At 41.5% G+C, this 19017-nt stretch overlaps 1 protein-coding gene across 1 annotated transcript in view; it reads right to left on the reverse strand.

Moving 5' to 3' along the window:
* Positions 1 to 19017, reverse strand: part of adamts7 (a disintegrin-like and metallopeptidase (reprolysin type) with thrombospondin type 1 motif, 7) — a 73332-nt gene that overhangs the window by 19291 nt on the left and 35024 nt on the right. Inside the window, exons 14-18 of the mRNA XM_016484012.1 lie at positions 14130 to 14250; positions 13757 to 14001; positions 11077 to 11224; positions 958 to 1084; positions 621 to 834 (exon numbers count right to left, since the gene is read on the reverse strand). Coding sequence (XP_016339498.1) covers positions 621 to 834; positions 958 to 1084; positions 11077 to 11224; positions 13757 to 14001; positions 14130 to 14250 — 855 coding nt within the window. The remainder of the gene's footprint in view (positions 1 to 620; positions 835 to 957; positions 1085 to 11076; positions 11225 to 13756; positions 14002 to 14129; positions 14251 to 19017) is intronic.

Here is a 19017-nt window from a genome sequence, read left to right on the forward strand (position 1 = left end):
AAAGCTAAACTGACTATAATATGAAAGTAGAATTTTCACTTGAGATAAAACTAAAAACATTGTTAATCAAAGTTTAAAGTAGCTGACTTACTATAAATGAACAGAACTGTAAAAGTCTTTAATGTTTATTGTGTTGTGATATGCAAAAAAAAAAAAAAACAGAATAATTAATCAAACTAATAATTTCTGCAGTGTTTTGCACATCAACTATTTAAACAAAATAGTTTTTTTTCATTTTATCTATGAGGTGTGCAAACCAGAAACCATGATTTTCGATTAGACTGATAGAAAAATACACTTATAAAAAATTACATTGTCATTTTCCTTTTTTTCAGTGTACAATAGCAGGCACCATGGTACAATGATATATACCATGGAACTTAAAGATTATCATAATCACAGACCATAGTACATTGATGTTGTATGTCCGAAAAATATGATAATACTGTGGTGTGTTTTGTTAGTGCTGCTAAAATACTAAGGCTGCACAGACAATCTCAGTAAAACCTTTCTTCACAGATCATTCTGTATGCTTTATGAACTATATGAATCATAATCATATATAGTCTGGTCACTTTTTGAACTGCAAGAGATGTTACTTGTCGCTGATATATGCTCACCTCTGACCAGCTTCCAGTGGTCCAGTCAGCAGGACAGGACACATGTGCGTTGCACCGGACAATTGACTCCGGCTTAGGCAAGTGATGACATTCAGCCGGCTGAAGCGCTCGTTGCTCATCCAGCCCTAGACTCCGAATACACAGCACTGTTCTCTTACTAAGCCCAGTGTCCCCACAGCTAGACGAGCACTTCTGCCACTCTCCAACCCACCATCTGACGACACAAAAACATCACAGGAATATACTTTACTGCTCTGACGATTGCCTTTAAAAGCCATCTAGTGCACTGCTGCTGACGGGTGTGTAAAGTACAGGACTGTCCAGCAGTAAAACTCACATGGCAGGGCATGCCCCCTGATTGCAGTTAGTTTGCTTGTCATCCGGCCTAGTAGATGGATCACAGTAATGTTCCTCAACAATTCCAGATGTTCTCTCCACACAGTGCACAACTTGCCTCTGCACACCTGAAAAAAAGGAAATATTGAAGAGCAGCTGTTTACAAAAAAAAATGTACATTTGCCAGTGCACACAAGTATGCATTCAACATCTGGCAATCACATAGAGTTCAATTACAGAATTTTCAGGCAATTAAAGAGAGACAGCTGACAATTGTACCACAGCCTGCACTTCTTCATAGGCAAAAGACAAAATCTCCCAAAAAATTATATATAAATAAATATGTATACTACACAAAATAAATCAATAAATAAACTATTTAAATTTCCATACAATTTTGTCAAAAGTGTTTACATTCATTCAATTTCCATGAAAGAAAGAATTATGGCACTAAAGATTAGTGTTAGCGGCATTTCAATATAGTGAGTGAGTAAAATGCCACGAACACTAAACTCTTAGTGTAATATATCTCTTCACATTTCAATTTGGCTGGCATTTAGAGAGTGGCAGTATATTTAATAACGCAGTTTTCCTTAAGAACACCAGCCAATGATCTTTTTGTGGTTTGATTAAAATTTTCACATTGTCCTATTTAATGAACTGTGGAAATTAATGTGAGGAGACAACTATGCTGAATATAATAATAAAAAAAATCTCCGCAGTCCTGTACTTCTAAAACAGAGATAGCAGCAAATCTACCTCAATTACTTCTTGCTACTGTCCCTTAGGAACTGAATTCACTCCAGAAGGAGGAGGGATAGTCCTTCTTGTGTACTCTCCTCTGCTAAAGTCACGTCCTCGGGCTGATTTCGACCTTTATTTGACAGCTTTGAGAATTAGAGTCTCCAACAGAGAGATGAAGGGACCCGCAGTCTGGAGACTTGACAGACTTCACAGGTGTTTGAAGAATGTTATCAGATAAACCCTCAAACAGATGGGATAAAGGGCCCTGGGGCCCAGGTGTCAGTGTGCACTGATTGGTGTGAACCTCAAAAGACATACATGGACATTAGGTGGCTAGTCCCACAGCTAAAATTTGCAGAACACTGTCGTATGTTTATTTATTTGTAAATACTATTGTTATCAGAGTCCCAAATTAAAACCCTAAAACCTTCTATGGTCTATTGTCTATTTAGATAGATTTTATGATTTTTTTAAATGACTTTCTTTAGTATTTGAACATAAATACATTGCTTATTTGATTAAAATAAAAACATTATTTGATGTAGTGGGAGCCCTTAATTTGAATTTAGGCAGACCAGGCTTTAATTCTGCTGCTATGATATAGAATAATTGATTTACCTGCTGTGCCAGACCAATTAAATGATGTCATTTGTTTGAGCACTTCAGTCAAATTAAAGATGAGCAGTGGGTAATTGCATCTAAAAATAATCATACTAACTCATACTCTTCAACACTATTGAGACTGGTGCTATGGTAGATATAAACACATTTTCATCCTATTCTTACTTGTTTCCTCTCTCTGTTAATCCTTAAACAGAGCTGTTGATGGCCAAAAGCAAAAACATAATGTAATCAGCAAGAATTAATACACTGTTTCTTAAAAATCATCTAGTAATACATTTTCAAGAGGAGTCACTTAGATAAACATTTAAAAAATGACAGAAGCATTTGCAATGGCTTTAAGAAACACAATCAGACTTCTCAGAGCCCCTATTCAACTTAGTTTACAGGCTTGTTGTGATATTCAGTCTAATATCCAAACTCAGTATCAGCACCCCTTTTTTTATTAGGACGAATTAATAAAATGATTAACAAACAAATGTGTTGTGTGTGATTGGTTCAGCAACATAACTACATTTTCTCCAAATAATTTCTGCCCACTCTATCACTCTATCACTCTATCTACCCACTCTATCACACAGCCAAAAGGAATGTTACACGCATTTTCAACACATGAAACAAAGATTTAAATGAGACATTTACCTTTTGTATTACCAAAAAAAAAAAAAAAAAGATCATAAGGCTGCTTCCTGCAGTCAAATTACATGCAAATCCTTAAGTCTCTGATTTGAGCTACATTGTCATGTTTGAAAAATGTTCAATTTTCTCAGATTAAATGTTGGTGACTGAGATACAAGAAACACAGTATGCAGCAATAAGTAGTTGTTCTTCTTAGTCATCCTTTCATTTGCAGATGAGGGTCGTACATGAGGAGAAATTCGAAGATTAAATAAAGTAACAGCTTGTATTCAATTACACTTTGATTAGCAGCAATAAGTTTCACAGACTATGAAGGACACTGTAAAAACTTCAGAAGTACAGTACACTCAATAAACATTGAAGACAGTGTCCTAATTACATTTGTAACAGGAGCGCTGGATTCAAATGGCCATCAGCATCACTATCTGGAAAGGATTAGCAGATTAACCCATCCATTAAACAAAGAAACTGCACCCACCTGTGATCCTTCGATCAAATTAGACACACTTTAAAAAACATTAAATATTCTCTGAATTCTTGATTAGAGAACAAGAAGTCTAAAGTCCCATTTGTTGCTGAAAATGCTAAAAGGCCATATTTTGTTCTTTACATATGGGGACTTTTTTCAGTGAATTTTATGAGAGAAAACACTGAAAATGTGCTGTTATTTTTCTTAAAACAGTCACTTTGCCTTTGCTTTTAATACCAAAAATAAAGTGGTATTTATAGTGTATTCTTTCCTGAAACAAGAAACAATGTTTGAACAATTCATTATTATAAAAAACAAAACAAATGGATATAAAGCATCTGTAGATCTGTATGTTTTCATTTGTAAATGCACCAGTGTGAAGTAATCGTATGTGAAATATCACTTAATAGTTTTCACTGTATAAATTGACAGATTTATGCTTATTAAAGCTACTAAAATGATTCAGTCAAAAGCAGCGAGTGATTTTTCTCTTTTTTGTTGTTTGAATAACATTAAAGACACAGACAGCTACAAGTTTAGGCTGTTGTCACTTTAAGAATTAATGCATGGATCCAGAAGACATAAACGACTGAGCTTAAGTGAATACTCGCCAAGCTGGTCATTTTGACATATTTGTGTGTGTATTTGACTGCTTAGGCATGCATCCGAAGCCAAAGTATGCTTTGATTGTTCGTGTTCTGCTCGAGAAGGACCAGCATGCAGAACGGGGCGAGGCTACAAGTGTCACTCCGTCCCATACCTACTCTGATTGGCTTGGTCGTCTTTCACAGGCATACATAATAGGAAATGTGTTCGGAGTTGTCTTCACTATAATGCACAGACAATACAACATTAGCCTATATCGAATTCACAAATGAACCATTCAATGTTTTTTTTTTTGGAACCAGATGTTCAAAAATAAAAAATTCAAAAGATTCACTTGCAAAATGCACATTACTATCGGAGAAGATCTTGATTTCTTTCATTTAAAATAACAAGGAACAGCATTTTTTCCTGGAATGAAGTAGAGGAACGAGTCTGATATTATGCTTTGCAATGTAATGAAGAAAAAGAAAGCTTCATAAAAACTAAATTAACATGCCAGACACATTAGCCTATTGCAGTGTCATTTAGTTATTATACAACTGCACCCAACATGGCTTATAAAAACCAATAACAACTTCTGTAACAATAAGTGTGTCTTGCTTTTATTTAAATCAAAAACGTCACTGATACATATTTTTCATTTCCTTTCTCATACTATGGTCATATGAAGTAATCACATTTCACGAACCATTTAATTCATAATTCATTCCTTTATCTGAAGACCTGACCCTCCTGCTGAGGACGATCAACTAATACATTTTTGTTTAAAGGTGCCATAGAATGCATTGATACAATATTTTAAATTGTTCTCTGATATCTACATAGAAGGTATGTGGCTTAGGTAAGGGCAAAAAATCTCCAGAAACGGTTTTACATGTCCATTTACAACCCTATGATTTGTCCCTAGAATTAAATGGTCTGTTTTTACCTTATTTGGAAGGGTCATGAATAATAATGTTGAGCTCTGCTCTGATTGGCTGTTTCACAGTGCATTTCAGTAGCTCACACAGCAGGAAGGAAACACAGGGAAAATAAATATTTCAATACTGTCTCTCGCAGTTATATCGTTGGGTAATTATACTTTATATAAAATGCGGGCATCAGGGAGCCGCTATTAATATGCGGGGCATTGAAACTGCTTTCAAATGCACAATCGCTTTTTACTTTCACTTTCGAGATTTGCATCGCACGTGCTCTGTGTAAACTACAGCGGCAGTACTTAATGTTGAGCTCTGCTCTCATTGGCTGTTTCACAGTGCGGATCAATGTTGAGCTATGCTCTGATTGGCTGTTTCACAGTGCATTTCAGTAGCTCACACAGCAGGAAGGAAACACAGGGAAAATAAATATTTCAATACTGTCTCTCGCAGTTATATCGTTGGGTAATTATACTTTATATAAAATGCGGGCATCAGGGAGCCGCTATTAATATGCGGGGCATTGAAACTGCTTTCAAATGCACAATCGCGTTCACAATCGCTTTTTACTTTCACTTTCGAGATTTGCATCGCACGTGCTCTGTGTAAACTACAGCGGCAGTACTTACCATACATTTTACAAGATCAGATGCTTGTCAGTGGTGCTCAGGATCTGTAAATAATTCGCCATCATCCTCAGTCATCTCTCCTTACTCTGTTTATGTGGTAAGTGAAATCTTATGTACTGTAATGTAACAGGCTACCGCTAGCAAGCAGCTAACCATGTCCCTTTAGTGGCTCGCGTTATTTTATTAGAACGTGCGTTATTTGTTTTCTGTGCCTTTCTGAATACAGACACCAACCCATCCCTGCACATCACATCCCCTGCACAGCCTGGAACATAACATTTATTTCCATGATCTGCCATTTTCGCTATTATCCTCGCTTGTTTCTTCACAATACCTGCAGAACTTCTGATGATTTGGCTGTGCAGGTTCGGCTGGCGGCTGACATAGAACATGGGCGGGTATATGCAAATTTTGAGGTCATCCCGACTGTAACGTCACAATCGGTGTTATGTTCTGATTCGCTTATTTTTCAGTGGTCTTTTGCATGCACGAGATTTACATAAGAAGGAGGAAACAATGGTGTTTGAGGCTCACGGTATGTCATTAACATGTACAGTTATTATTCAACTATGCCAAGGTAAATACAGTTTTCCATTCTATGGCACCTTTAAATGTTGTGGGGTTGTTCTTGGGTTATCCTAAAGACCAGCTTAATTTAGCAAAACAATCATTTCAGGGACATTGTGATATACAGGCTAATGTTTTCTGTGCATTAAAATAAAGGCTTTGTGAAACTGCACAGCTTTTCCAATTGAATTTGAGTTTATTTGACATAAAAAGTAGCAATCAACTGCATTGCAACTTCTTTGTCAAGGATAAAATAATAAAGTTGCATTAACTTATTTCCATTGTGGTCCTTGATTTTAGAAAATCCTTCTCATGACGATGGTTTCAGATAGATTTGAACAACATATATTCCATCCTACAATGACTACGAACACATTTCCTATCATGTATAACTATGAAAGAAGATTGAGCCAATCAGAGTAGGTATAGGGTGGAGTGACAAGTGCAGCCCCACCCCAGGTGCAACCCTGTCTCGTTCTGTAGGCTGCAACCAGGTGTACTTGTTCCGCCCCTTCCTGGAGCATGCACAGAAAGCCACATACTTGTTCGCCACTTAATGCGCTTTTAAAGGGGTCATATGATGCGATTTCAATTTTTCCTTTCTCTTTGGAGTGTTACAAGCTCTTGGTGCATAAAGAAGATCTGTAAAGTTGCAAAGACTAAAGTCTCAAATCCAAAGAGATATTCTTTATAAAAGTTAAGAGTTAACCACGCCTACCTAAAACGGCTCGTTCTAACACGCCCCCACATATCTACGTCACTATGTGGGAAGATTTGCATAACGCCGCCCAAATGTTCACGCAAAAAAAGAAGGCGTAACTTTTATTCTCACTGTAGTATTTGATGCCGCTGCCGCCATGTCGTGAAGGCGCTGTGTGCTTCGTTGTGAAAGCGAAACTACTTTGTTTGGTCTTCCAAAAGAGGACGATATCTGCTTCGTCATGCCAAGAGCTGATCTGTGCTGGTCGCTGAGGGAATACATCAACTTAGTGCTGTGGATCGCCGGATCGGCTTTCACCATGGACGAAGCGGAGTCCAGCCCGGGGTCGTCACATGTGGTTGCCGCTCCTTCGTCGAATCCGCCGGCCGCGCCGTTCTCAACCCCGCCACCTCTGCTCATTCTAGCCCGGCCTCAGCTCACGCTAGGCCGTGGTTTGCGCTCACGCTAGGCCGCCGTGTGTCTCGTTGTGAAAGCGAAACTACTTTGTTTACACATTTCATTACACCAAATACACAAAATAATGTTCTTTTTAGCAGCATCATATGACCCCTTTAATAACTTTTTTTTTTCAAACACATCCAGGGCCATAGCTGGGGTATGTGGGGCCCTGGTGCAGGTTGTAGCAGTGGGCCCTGCTTGAACAGACACCAATACATATCTATAATTATTTCAACACACAACAACCACAATCAAATCCCTAGAAGCTTGTGAATAGTTTTGTAGTGGCTGCATACAAGTTCTGCTAATTCACAAGCCAGTAGTTATATGGGCAAAGGTAATACTATGTGTGCAATGCGATTATTTTATTGAGTGATAGGCAGTGGGTTTAATCAGTGACATTATTATTAATAGATTTGCTATCAGGCACCTTCTTGTCACCTCCTCAACCTGCTTCACTTAGAAAAGGTGAAAAAACGTATTGCATGTTTCTCCCTGAACAATGATGTCAGTTACTATGGCAATTCTCAATGCAGCAGTTCAAAATGTTGCCATTGTAGGTCTTTCCAACAAAGGCAACATTCTTCACAATCACAACAGAAAATCAAAACACTGCCTTAAACCCAATAGCAGAAAGACAAACAATCCTCTTAATAAGGCATCTAAACAAAACAGTTACCCAGAATGCAACAGTGTAATGTCAGCCTCACATATAGAAACGGTTGGCGATATTGGCAAGATAACTGCAACCAAGTCCACTGAGGGCGAGTTGAATTAAACCCATGTGCAGTTTATTTAAAGCAACATAAATAAAACAAACAACCAAACCAGACAGTAACTTGACATACTGTAACTTGGCACAGACTTGAACTTAAAATTTTGAAACACTCACCAACAGCAGGTACAATTAACAAAGCTAGACAAGAGACAATAGGAACATTAGGGCTATATATACTGTATCAAACAATTTGAGTCACATGACATACACCAACCAAAGAAAATCTGACCCATACAACAAAGGAACCAAGAGAACAAGACACAAGAATTAAGGACCACATGGCAGGATCACATGACAGGGTAGGAACAAGACAAGAAAATACAAAATAAAAGACATGAAAACCTAAACAAGAAACAAAACCTAAAAACCAAAGTGACAACTTTTATGTAACAATAATAAATAGTAAGGGTATTTTCTTAGTTTGTCCAGTATGGAAAGCAAAACTGATAATGTTCGAGCTTATCGATACTACAGTCTTTCATAATTTAGCCCCAGGGCCCATTTAAAGTGATAGTTCACCCAAAAATTCAAATTTGCTGTTAATTTACTCACCCTCAGTCCATCCAAGATGTAGGTGACTTTTTTCTTCAGTAGAACAGTAAAAAAGATTTTTAGCTGAAATCATGGACCTTGGTGATTTATAAGATGCAACTCTGAGACTGCACGTTTTTGAGAATAAAAATATATCAAGGTACACAAAATTAAAACACGTGATTCCTGATGATATACTGCAATCTTATGAAGCGAAACGATTGGTCTGTGCAGGATACTGAATATTATTTACAACATTATTATCTGTAATCCATAGCCTCAGGCAACAGGGAGATATGATTCTTTTCTGCGAACTGGTTCTTTCGGACAGTTCAGTTAAATGAAAAGGTTCAATTCACTTGTTCAGTAATCATGCAATGCTGTAATGTATACATGTTATATTATTAAAGCATCCAAAATTGATGTAAAAACGTGGATGTTTTACATGTCTAAAGCAAATAAAGCTCACCTATTTACATAAACAATGAGAAACCATAACAAATTATTTTCGCCGTCTTCATTCAAGTGCTCGGTTCATGCATATTACCAGCTCAACGGTCTTCGGTCTGAGTTGGAACTCAGTTCAGTGACTGTTGGAGGAGCTGGAGCTCTGAATGAGTTGGCAAAACCAGCATCATAGAATCATCATTTTGGCTCATTTCGAGTCGGAGTGACTGTCAGGCACGTCTGAAAGCGAGTTTTGATTGAGTAACATATAGATCTGTGCTGCTAGAGCTGCAAACTAGTTCACCAGTTTCTTGCACAGCCCGATTGTTTTGCTTCATAAGACCTCAATATATCTTCAGGAGCCACAAATATTAATTTTGTGTTCCTTGATAAGCTTTTTTATTCTCAAAAACGTGCAGCCGCTGACTTGAATTATGTATCTCCAAGGACCACGGTTTCAGCTAAAAATCTTCTTTACTGTTCTACTGAAGAAAAAAGTCACCTACATCTTTGAGGGCAAGAAGGTGAATAAATTAACAGCAAATTTTCATTTTTGGGTGAACTATACCTTTAATATTGGGTTTCGGTACCCATAGCGATAATGTTATAACCAGCTTTCAGTGACAAATTCATCCCACAGAAAGTAACACTTTGCATGAAACAAACTAAACTTCTGACAAAACCCCTGTTTCCAAATATGTGCCTTTTCCATACTAAAGTAGTATACAAAAAACAGTACTTCAAATAATTTCATGGATATACTCACAATGAAGTTCCTTTTTATTCTTCATTTAGGGGTAAAAATAAGTTACAATTCCTTCACAGCAGTATACTGTTAGTTAACATCCCTACACCAACCATGCTGCTAAAACACTTAAATTTCTACTATAAGGCAGCCCTCCAGTGTTTATGTTTTTACTCACGGACATCTGACTTCGACGGACTCAACAGTGAAAACGAACCAGAGATTTCCACATCAAAGAGTGCAGAACCCCAGAGCTACCTATTATGTAATCGCCACGAACCAATGATAGTTCGAAGGTGTTTCCAGCTGGAGCAAACTTTTCGGAAAAGCTCATTTTGGCATGCTGTTTCGAATTCTGAAACAAACTCCAAACAAGCTTTGTTTTAGCTTGATTTTGTTCGAAACGATGTCACACCAATTCTTTCTTCGTTTTCCCTTAAAGTATATTGGACCTGAACTTCATTCAAATTAGTTTTGGCCTAATTTTGTCTGAAATTACGTAACACCAGTTCATTCTTCTGTTTAGCTTGAAGCATATCAGGGCCTTTAAGATGGCTACATACACAGTATTCATGAAATAGTGCGTGAACAATAAACATTAGAAATGACTGTCTGTCCACAGTCTAAAGGTGTGGTCACATTAGCAAAATTATGGCAAAATTTTCCTGGCAAAAAAGGTGTATTGTCTATTGTCAATTGTGTAGCAATGCATGAAGCACCACTTACACAGAAGCCACTTTCAAACCCAGGGAATTTGCATGACCAACTTGAATACGAGAAAACTTTTTTGCCCTCACACTAAACTCCCTTACATGCAGATTCCACACACAAAATTTTACAGAGCAACAAAAAATGTGACTGTATTTTAATATCTTATTAGGCTGTCCAGTGAAATATTCCGCCATTATAAAAGTCCTGCTTCCAATCACATTAAAGTTGAGTTCATGTAGCATTAGCTGGTCCAAAGTCTGTTTCCTATAAAGTTCATGTCCTGTTTTATTCGGAAAAGCTCTCTGTCTGTCTGCATTTTTTTTGTCAAAGCAATGTCTGTCGGAGAGCTAATTTATAGTCTGTTTGTTCAAACTAGCTATAGAGCTAGATTGAACAAACAGATCAACTGTTCACCATTTCTATATTCGTATAATATGAAACTATAAAAAAGCAAACCTAAAGTAACCTAAAGTAGATACGCAAATCAGTCAGGATGGGCTCTACTTGTGTATGGGCATAGGTTGAAAGCAGAAGTGTGCAATAAGATGACTCCTTACCAGTTCCACATGTGGTGCTACACTCAGTCCAAGCCCCATAAATCCACTGGAAATAAGAGACAGCAGTGCCATTGTTGGAGTCGACAAGAGTGTCTCTGCTTATGGTGTACTCATACCTCACCCCTGGATTGGTCTCTTGAAAAAGCAGCTGGAGAACATTGAGGGCAGATTAAAGAGAAAGTTTGACACAAGAACACACAACATACAAACCCACAAATCTCAGACGTAGAATCCAGGGCAATGCCAAACATATCAATATATCAGGATTCTATGACATTGTATTGGTTACATGTCCAATTAATGAAGAAGCAGTTTCTACAAATGAGCAGATTTGGAAAGTTGTGAAAAAAAGAAGAAAACTGTGAGACAAGTGCTATGAGTACCAGGAAAGTTGTTCTCTGGGGTTAATTTTCTTGTTTAATTTCACCCATGTACATTACATTCACTGTCAAAAGATATTGGTAATATGTCATAACAACAATCACGAAGTTCTTCATTGAATACAGTACATTTGAAATGATAGAATAGTGGATATAGCAACATTCTTTTTAGCACACGTTTCAATTTATTGTGATACATTGCAGCTTACCTAATTGTGACTGTATGAATGTATTATATTGTAAGGCAGTTGCCAGCCCATAATGTAAATTGTTACATATTTAGGAGTTTAGACCAGCAACTATTGTAAAAGATTTGAAAATGTGAAATCTGATTGGTGGTACGAAGTAGTACAAGATATTTCCCTAACAGATGAACCGCCATATAATTATGACAGATTTTTTTTTGTATTTGCACAGCAAAACCAAAAATGTTAGGTTGTAAGCTGCTTTCTTGCACATGAGATTAAAGAATATGGAGAGAGATAAGAGAATATGTCATTTGTCTGCCTCCCGCTGCTGTAGACATCCCTCTTTCTCCACCTGCGACAAGGCTGCGAGCCAAAGGCCTCGAATTGCTCTGTGGGTCAAGGTCCTTTATCTAGAAGGCCCCTCTGCTACACATACTAGCCTAAATCCCTAATAAACAGTATCTTCACTTTAATGGTGCTAAAACATGAAAACCCATGGCTACTGTGTTAATAAAACCCAGTCCGCTAATGATTAAATTTGGGAATAAGCCTTTTATGCAATAAATTCAATCATTAAATCCAGTAAATCTTCAAACATATTTTGCTTTTTAAATTAGGAATGGAATAAAATCATACATTAATCTTTTAATGATTTCACTTTCCCTGTCAGATAAAACTGTTCTGTTGTCTCAGTTCAAATATTTATTGTTGAAGGAGACACAAAAAGAAAAACAGCAGAATTCCATACATTTATGTGTATATTTATTTGTAGAAGTCTTTGCATAAGCAGATTAGGCTCTGTTCTGAGAAATTTGCAGATTTAATTATTCATAAAGAATAGGCCTGTTATCCTAGTGCTAGGCTTAGTGTTTGAAGCTGTACATTTTTCCCTGGGGAACTGTCACGGGATGCTACTGTGAGGAGCATGGAGCGAGGAATGAGGAGACACAGAGTCCAATTCAAACATATAGTATTTTAATAATATCCAAGGGAACAGGAAAACACACGTAGCAAAGGTTGACATGAACAATTCCAGACAAGGGAGAACAGAACGGGCTGGAACTCAAATAGGCCAGATAACGAGGGGCAGCCAGGTGAAGAGGATAACTAATAACAAGGAACAGGTGACTACTAATAAGGAGAACAGGAACCAAACCAAATAAGGACAAACAGGAACATACCCGTGACATTACTCCCCCCTGGTGGCGGGGGGGTGGGCGCCCTGGAGGCTGGTGCAAGACAGGTACACAGGGAAGGTCTCCAGGGCGGATCAGGCAGTCCGAGGAGCCATGGTGGATCAGTGGACTCGGGAGGCCATGGCGGATTGGGCAGTTCAGGGGGCCATGGCGGAACAGGCAGTTCGGGGTGCCATGGCGGAGCAGGGAGCTCTGGGAGCAATGGCAGAGCAGGTAGACTAGGAAACCATGGCGGAGCAGGCAGACTAAGAAGCCATGGAGGAGCAGGCAGCTCAGGGAGCCATGGCGGAGCAGGCAGACAAGGGAGCCATGGCGGAGGAGGGCAGACTAGGAAGCCATGGCGGAGCAGGCAGTTCAGGTTGCCATGGCGGAGCAGAAGACTCAGGAGGCCATGGCGGAGCAGGCAGTCCAGGAGGCCATGGTAGATCAGGGGACTCAGGAGGCCTTAGCCGGCTCGGCCACCATGGCCTCGGGCATATGCCCATCCCCCCTCCCCCCCCCCCCCCCCCAGACAAGGGAGAACAGAACGGGCTAGAACTCAAATAGGGCAGATAACGAGGGGCAGACAGGTGAAGAGGATAACTAATAACAAGGAACAGGTGACTACTAATAAGGAGAACAGGAACCAAACCAAATAAGGACAAACAGGAACATACCCGTGACAGGAACACAGTCTGTTCTCTTTTTTCGTAAAAGAAGTTGTTTGTATATCTTTCCATGTGAGACGTTAAAGTATAACGTTTACCATTTTAAGTCTCTATTTAAACTCTAAACCACATTTCAGGCATTGATTCACTCAACTGTGACCTAGTTTAGCAGAGCACTTTAGCAGGTGTCTCTGAAAAGAGACCACAAACATAACATGCTAGATTCTGCTCAAATGCAGTATCTGAGACTTTAGCATGGGACTTAGTACCTGAATCCACACTGGCTCCATGGTCGGTCCGGGGGAAGATAGGTTTTCCAGCTGCCCGGTCCTTTCGTAAGTGAATACTGTTCCTGCTGCTTTATACTCGCCATTCCACTGGATCGTCCAGCCACCGTTCAGGAAATATTTTTCAGGGTCATTACTGCGTAATGCCAAGTAGTTCCCAGCCTCTGCGACTTCCTCAATACGGATGTCCCGTGCTCCTTCTGGAATTAGACCTATGTCTACATAGCCTGGGAGACAAAAATATACCTTGGCTTATTCAAACAAATGAACTAGAAAGAAAACAAATGTGTAATGTTATATTTATAATATGAATGCTGCTTTCAGTAAAATATAAACTGAGACTCATTTTACAAACCGAGCCCTTCACTGTCCTCAAAGGTCTTCCTCACTGTCTCGCATGTAGATCCATTTCCATGGCACACTCCACATTGATCCTCAACGGCATCTGAGTCAATCTCATAATCACAGCCTAAGTACTGACATGAAGAGACAGATCATAACGTAGTACATTGTTTAACTTTCATCCCACTTAAATATATACACATTTCATAACTTTCATCCTATTTAAATATATACACATTTCAAACTATATATTTTAGCATGCCAACAGAGTGCTGCGCATGTGCATAGGGAACCACTGATTAAGGCACAAGAGGGAACCCGCAATCAATCAAAGATCAAATAAAACAGAATGATGAAGAACAAAAATAGTGAAGTAGTCCTTAGATGCCATGTTCTTTATAGCAGCATTTTGGAGAAATTACACTGTGGAGAAAGGTGCTGAATGAAAGGAATATATCACCAAAATTAAAATTTGCTTAAACTTTACTCACCCTCAGGCCATCCAAGACGTAGATGAGTTTGTTTTAGAACTGTTTACACTTGTAAACAGTGCTTGATCTGTGCAAATTTCTCTCCTGATTGAGATGACTTTTTCACAGCAGAAAGCAACATTACAGATAGAGGACTCACATTTTAGCTGCAAGCAGTGGTTTGAAGTTAAAAACGAATTGTGTATAATAAACACGCAGCTTTTCACTCCACAATTGGACTAGAGTTGTGTGGATTATTGTGATGTTTTTATCAGTTGTATGGACTCTCATTCTGATGGCATCCATTCACTGCAGAGGATCCTTTGGTGAGAAAGTGATGTAAATGTTAATTTTCTCCAAAATCTGTTCAGCTGAAGAATCAAACTCATCTTCATCTTAGATGGCCTGAGGGTAAGTACATTTTCAGCAAATTTTCATTTTATATATACTGTATATACAGTCTAGTACTGTGCAAAAGTCTTAGGCCACCACCAGCTTTGTTGTTTTAGCAAAGTTTTAATGACTATACGTATTAATTTTTCAGTCTCTTTATTAAGATACAAACAGAAAATATGTACACAAAACCTAAAAAACACAATTCCCTTTCAGTCGGTCACTTCTGACGTCACGTCGGGAACGACGAATTGGGAATGTAGCCAGAGAGAACAATCTACTTCGAGTGTAACTAAATGAGCCAATGCACATTGGCATGCGATATTTCCATCTGACTGCTACGCCCCACAGCGCGGGTATAAATAGGCAGCAGGTGCAATGCATATTCAGCTTTTCGCTGAGGAGCTGAGCGGTTCATTTCTCTGCTCTAACCAAAAAGCTGATAGTGTTGCTACAAGAGCCAGTTGTGGCTGCACAGAGGCAGACGGAGGCCATTAGACACATCCTGCCCCGGCAGAAAGCTGCTGGGTCCACCCGACCACTGGCCGCAGCGCTTCAGTCTGCTCGTTGGCCCTGCATCTGCCCCCGCTCACACGCAGCAGCAGCCTCCACCCAAGCAGCACCGTGGACCCAGTCTCAGACAGGGCGACCAGCCCATCCAGGCCCCCGCCAAACCTAGTGGTAAGAGTAAGAGCAAGAGGCCCTGAGATGTGCGACCCAGAGATGGAGGGAGCAGCTCTTCGGGAGATGGTGACTGCACCACTCCCACCCCCGGAGGAGTGCCGGGTGGAGAATCTTTTGTTTCAGTTTGTTTCTGTTCCGCCGCTGGCCCTACAGCCAGTGGTACCAAAATTTTCAAAGAAAGAACAAAAAAGTTTCCTCTGTCTCTGGGTCTCAAGATGGCACAGAGAGCGGTGGACGGAGCCGTACCACTCTCATCCTACTCTTTTGTCAGCGGGCAGCATTGGGTGGTTCGAGAACACAGCCAAGCATCCTCACGCACCCTCTGCCCAGCCGTGGAACCAGGTAAGTGCTGCACCACACACTCAGATCCCGCTTTGGGCCGCCACGGAGCACCCCAACCCAGGTCCCTGCGTTCCACCTCGCTGCCCCACTGCGGGTACATCTATGGATCCTTTGGTTGGTCCTGCATGGTCTCTGAGAGCCTGGCTAGAGCTCCCCAGCTGGTCTCACTGGCTTCTTTCAGATCATCAGACTCAGCTATGCGATTCAGTTTGCCTGGCATCCCCCCAAGTTCAGGGGCATCCAGTTCACTTCAGTGAAGGCTGGCAATGCTCATGTCTTGCGCATGGAGATCGGAATCCTACTGGCAAAGAACGTGATAGAATCGGTCCCTCCTACTGCATTGTACCCAAGAAAGGCGGTGGATTACGGACGATCTTGGACCTGAAAGTTTTGAACGAGCACTTCACAAGCTACTGTTAAAAATGTTGACGCAGAAAAGCATTTTCGAATGCATCCATCTCCCAGATTGGTTTGCAGTGATCGACCTGAAAGATGCGTACTTTCATGTCTCGATTCTCCCTTGACACAGGCCTTTTCTGCGCTTTGCATTTGAGGGTCGAGCTTATCAGTACAAGGTCCTGCCCTTTGGACTGTCCCTGTCTTCCCATGTCTTCATGAAAGTCGTGGAGGGGGCCCTTGTTCCCATGAGAGAACACGGCGTTTGCATTCTCAATACTGTGCTCATACTGGCACAGTCACGAGATCAGTTGTGCGATCACTGGGACCTAGTGCTCGGTCACCTCAGTCAGTTGGGTCTTCGGGTCAACTGGGAAAAGAGCAAACTCTCCCCTGTGCAGAGGATCTCTTTTCTCAGGATGGAGCTGGATTCGGTCGAACAGACAGCATGCCTCACAGAGGAATGTGTTCAGTGGGTGTTGAACTGCTTGAATTCGTTCAAAGGCAGGACTGCGGTCCCAATGAAAATATTTCAGAGGCTCCTGGGGCATATGGCATCCGCGGCGACAGTAACACCGCTTGGTTTGCTTCATATGAGACCTCTTCAGCACTGGCTTCAAGACTGAGTCCCTAGACAGGCGTGGCAACGTGGCATTCACTGGGTGAAAGTCACACTGGCCTGTCGCCTAACCTTCACCTCGTTGATGGACCCTTCATTCCTTCAGGCAGGAATGCCCCTAGAACAGTTGTCCAGGTATGCTGGTGTGTTCACAGATGCCTCTGCCACCGGATGGGGGGCCATGTACAATGGGCATGCAGCATCAAGGGTTTGGATGGGTCCCCAACTGCATTGGCATATCAACTGCCTCGAGTTGCTAGCAGTACGTCTTACACTTCGTGCCATTCACATCAGAGGAGCACTCAATTGTGTGGCTGATGAGCTCTCACGAGCTGCGCTTCCGGGAGAGTGGACACTCCATTTCCAGGCAGTCCAGCTGATTTGGAGATGTTTTGGAGCCGCTCAGGTAGATGGACGCTCTGGCACACAGCTGGCCCTGGGGTCTGCGCAAATATGCATTGCACCCAGTGAGTCTGCTTGCACAGACACTGTGCCAAGTCAGGGAGGACGAGGAGCAGGTCTTGCTAGTTGTGCCCTATTGGCCCAACCAGACCTATTTGCCAGAACTCTGGCGACAGCCTGGCGACAGACAGAATCTCCTGGCAACAGCCCCTCCCTGGTGGATTCCTCTAAGAGACGGAACACCCTATGACTTTCTCAGAGATGGGGCACCCTATGCCACCCACGTCCGGACCTCTGGAAACTCCATGTCTGGTCCCTGGACGGGACACGGAGGGTTTAGGTGACCTACCCCAGGAGGTAGTGGATACCATCACTTCGGCACAAGCACCATCTACGAGACAAGCTTACGCCTTGAAATGGAACCTGTTCATCGAGTGGTGTACTTCTCACCGAGAGGACCATTGAAAATGTTCGATCAGGGCCGTGCTTTCCTTCCTGCAGCAGGGGTTGGAGCGAAGGCTGTCTCCGTCCACCCTCAAAGTTTATACTGCTTGGCATATCACGACCCCATAGGAGGTGGGTCGGTAGTGAAGCACGACCTGGTTGTCAGGTTCCTTAGAGAGGCAAGAAGGTTGAATCCTCTTCGTCACCCCTCCAAACCCTCTTGGGACTTGGCTCTGGTGCTTAGAGCAATTCAGATTGTCCCATTTGAGCCTTTGCAGTCAGTAGAGCTAAAGATTCTATGAATGAAAACTTTGCTCGTGGTTGCACTGGCTTCGATCAAGAGGGTAGGGGACCTGCAGGCATTTTCGGTTGACGAATTGTGCCTGAAGTTTGGGCTGCCTGACTTCAATGTAATCTTGAGACCTCGGTCTGGCTACATGCCCAAGGTTCCTACCACTCCCTTCAGGGACCAGGTGGTGAACCTGCAAGCGCTGCCCCTGGAGGAAGCAGACCCAGCCTTAGCTTTGCTCTGTCCTGTTCGCGCTCTGTAAGTGGACTGAACACAAAGCTTCAGGACCTCAGAGCAGCTCTTCGTCTGTTACAGAGGCCAGCAGAAGGGAAAGGCTGTTTCCAAGCAGAGGATGGCCCATTGGATAATAGATGCCATCGCCTTGGCTTACCAAGCACAGGGCATGCCCTACCCACTGAGGTTGCAAGTTCACTCTACCAGGAGTGTTGCATCCTCCTGGGCACGTGACACCTCGCTGACAGATATTTGCAAAGCTGTGGGCTGGGCGACACCCAACACATTCGCTAGATTCTATAACCTTTGTGTTGAGCCAGTATCCTGTGTTCTCACTTCAAATGGGTAGAAGCACCGAGAAGCCCCGGCTTGCTGCATCATAGTGTGCTATTTTTTGCCTCAGAGAGTTCCCTATTGGGCAAACCCTCCTTGAGTTCCTCCACCACGTTCGGCAGCCAGACGTGGCGGAGTGTCTGGAGCCAGGCCTTTACTTGCTGTATTCTTGAAAACCGGTGAAAGGCTGGGTGCCCATACGTACTGTCCCTGAGGGGATCCGATATGTGTATTCTTCCATGCCCACTCTGCCATCTCTGCAAAGGTGTAGCCTCTTTAAGCCACCCCAGAGACT

Source organism: Sinocyclocheilus anshuiensis, unplaced genomic scaffold, assembly GCF_001515605.1.
Source record: "Sinocyclocheilus anshuiensis isolate Anshui unplaced genomic scaffold, SAMN03320099.WGS_v1.1 scaffold773, whole genome shotgun sequence".
Classification (NCBI taxonomy): Eukaryota; Metazoa; Chordata; class Actinopteri; order Cypriniformes; family Cyprinidae; genus Sinocyclocheilus; species Sinocyclocheilus anshuiensis.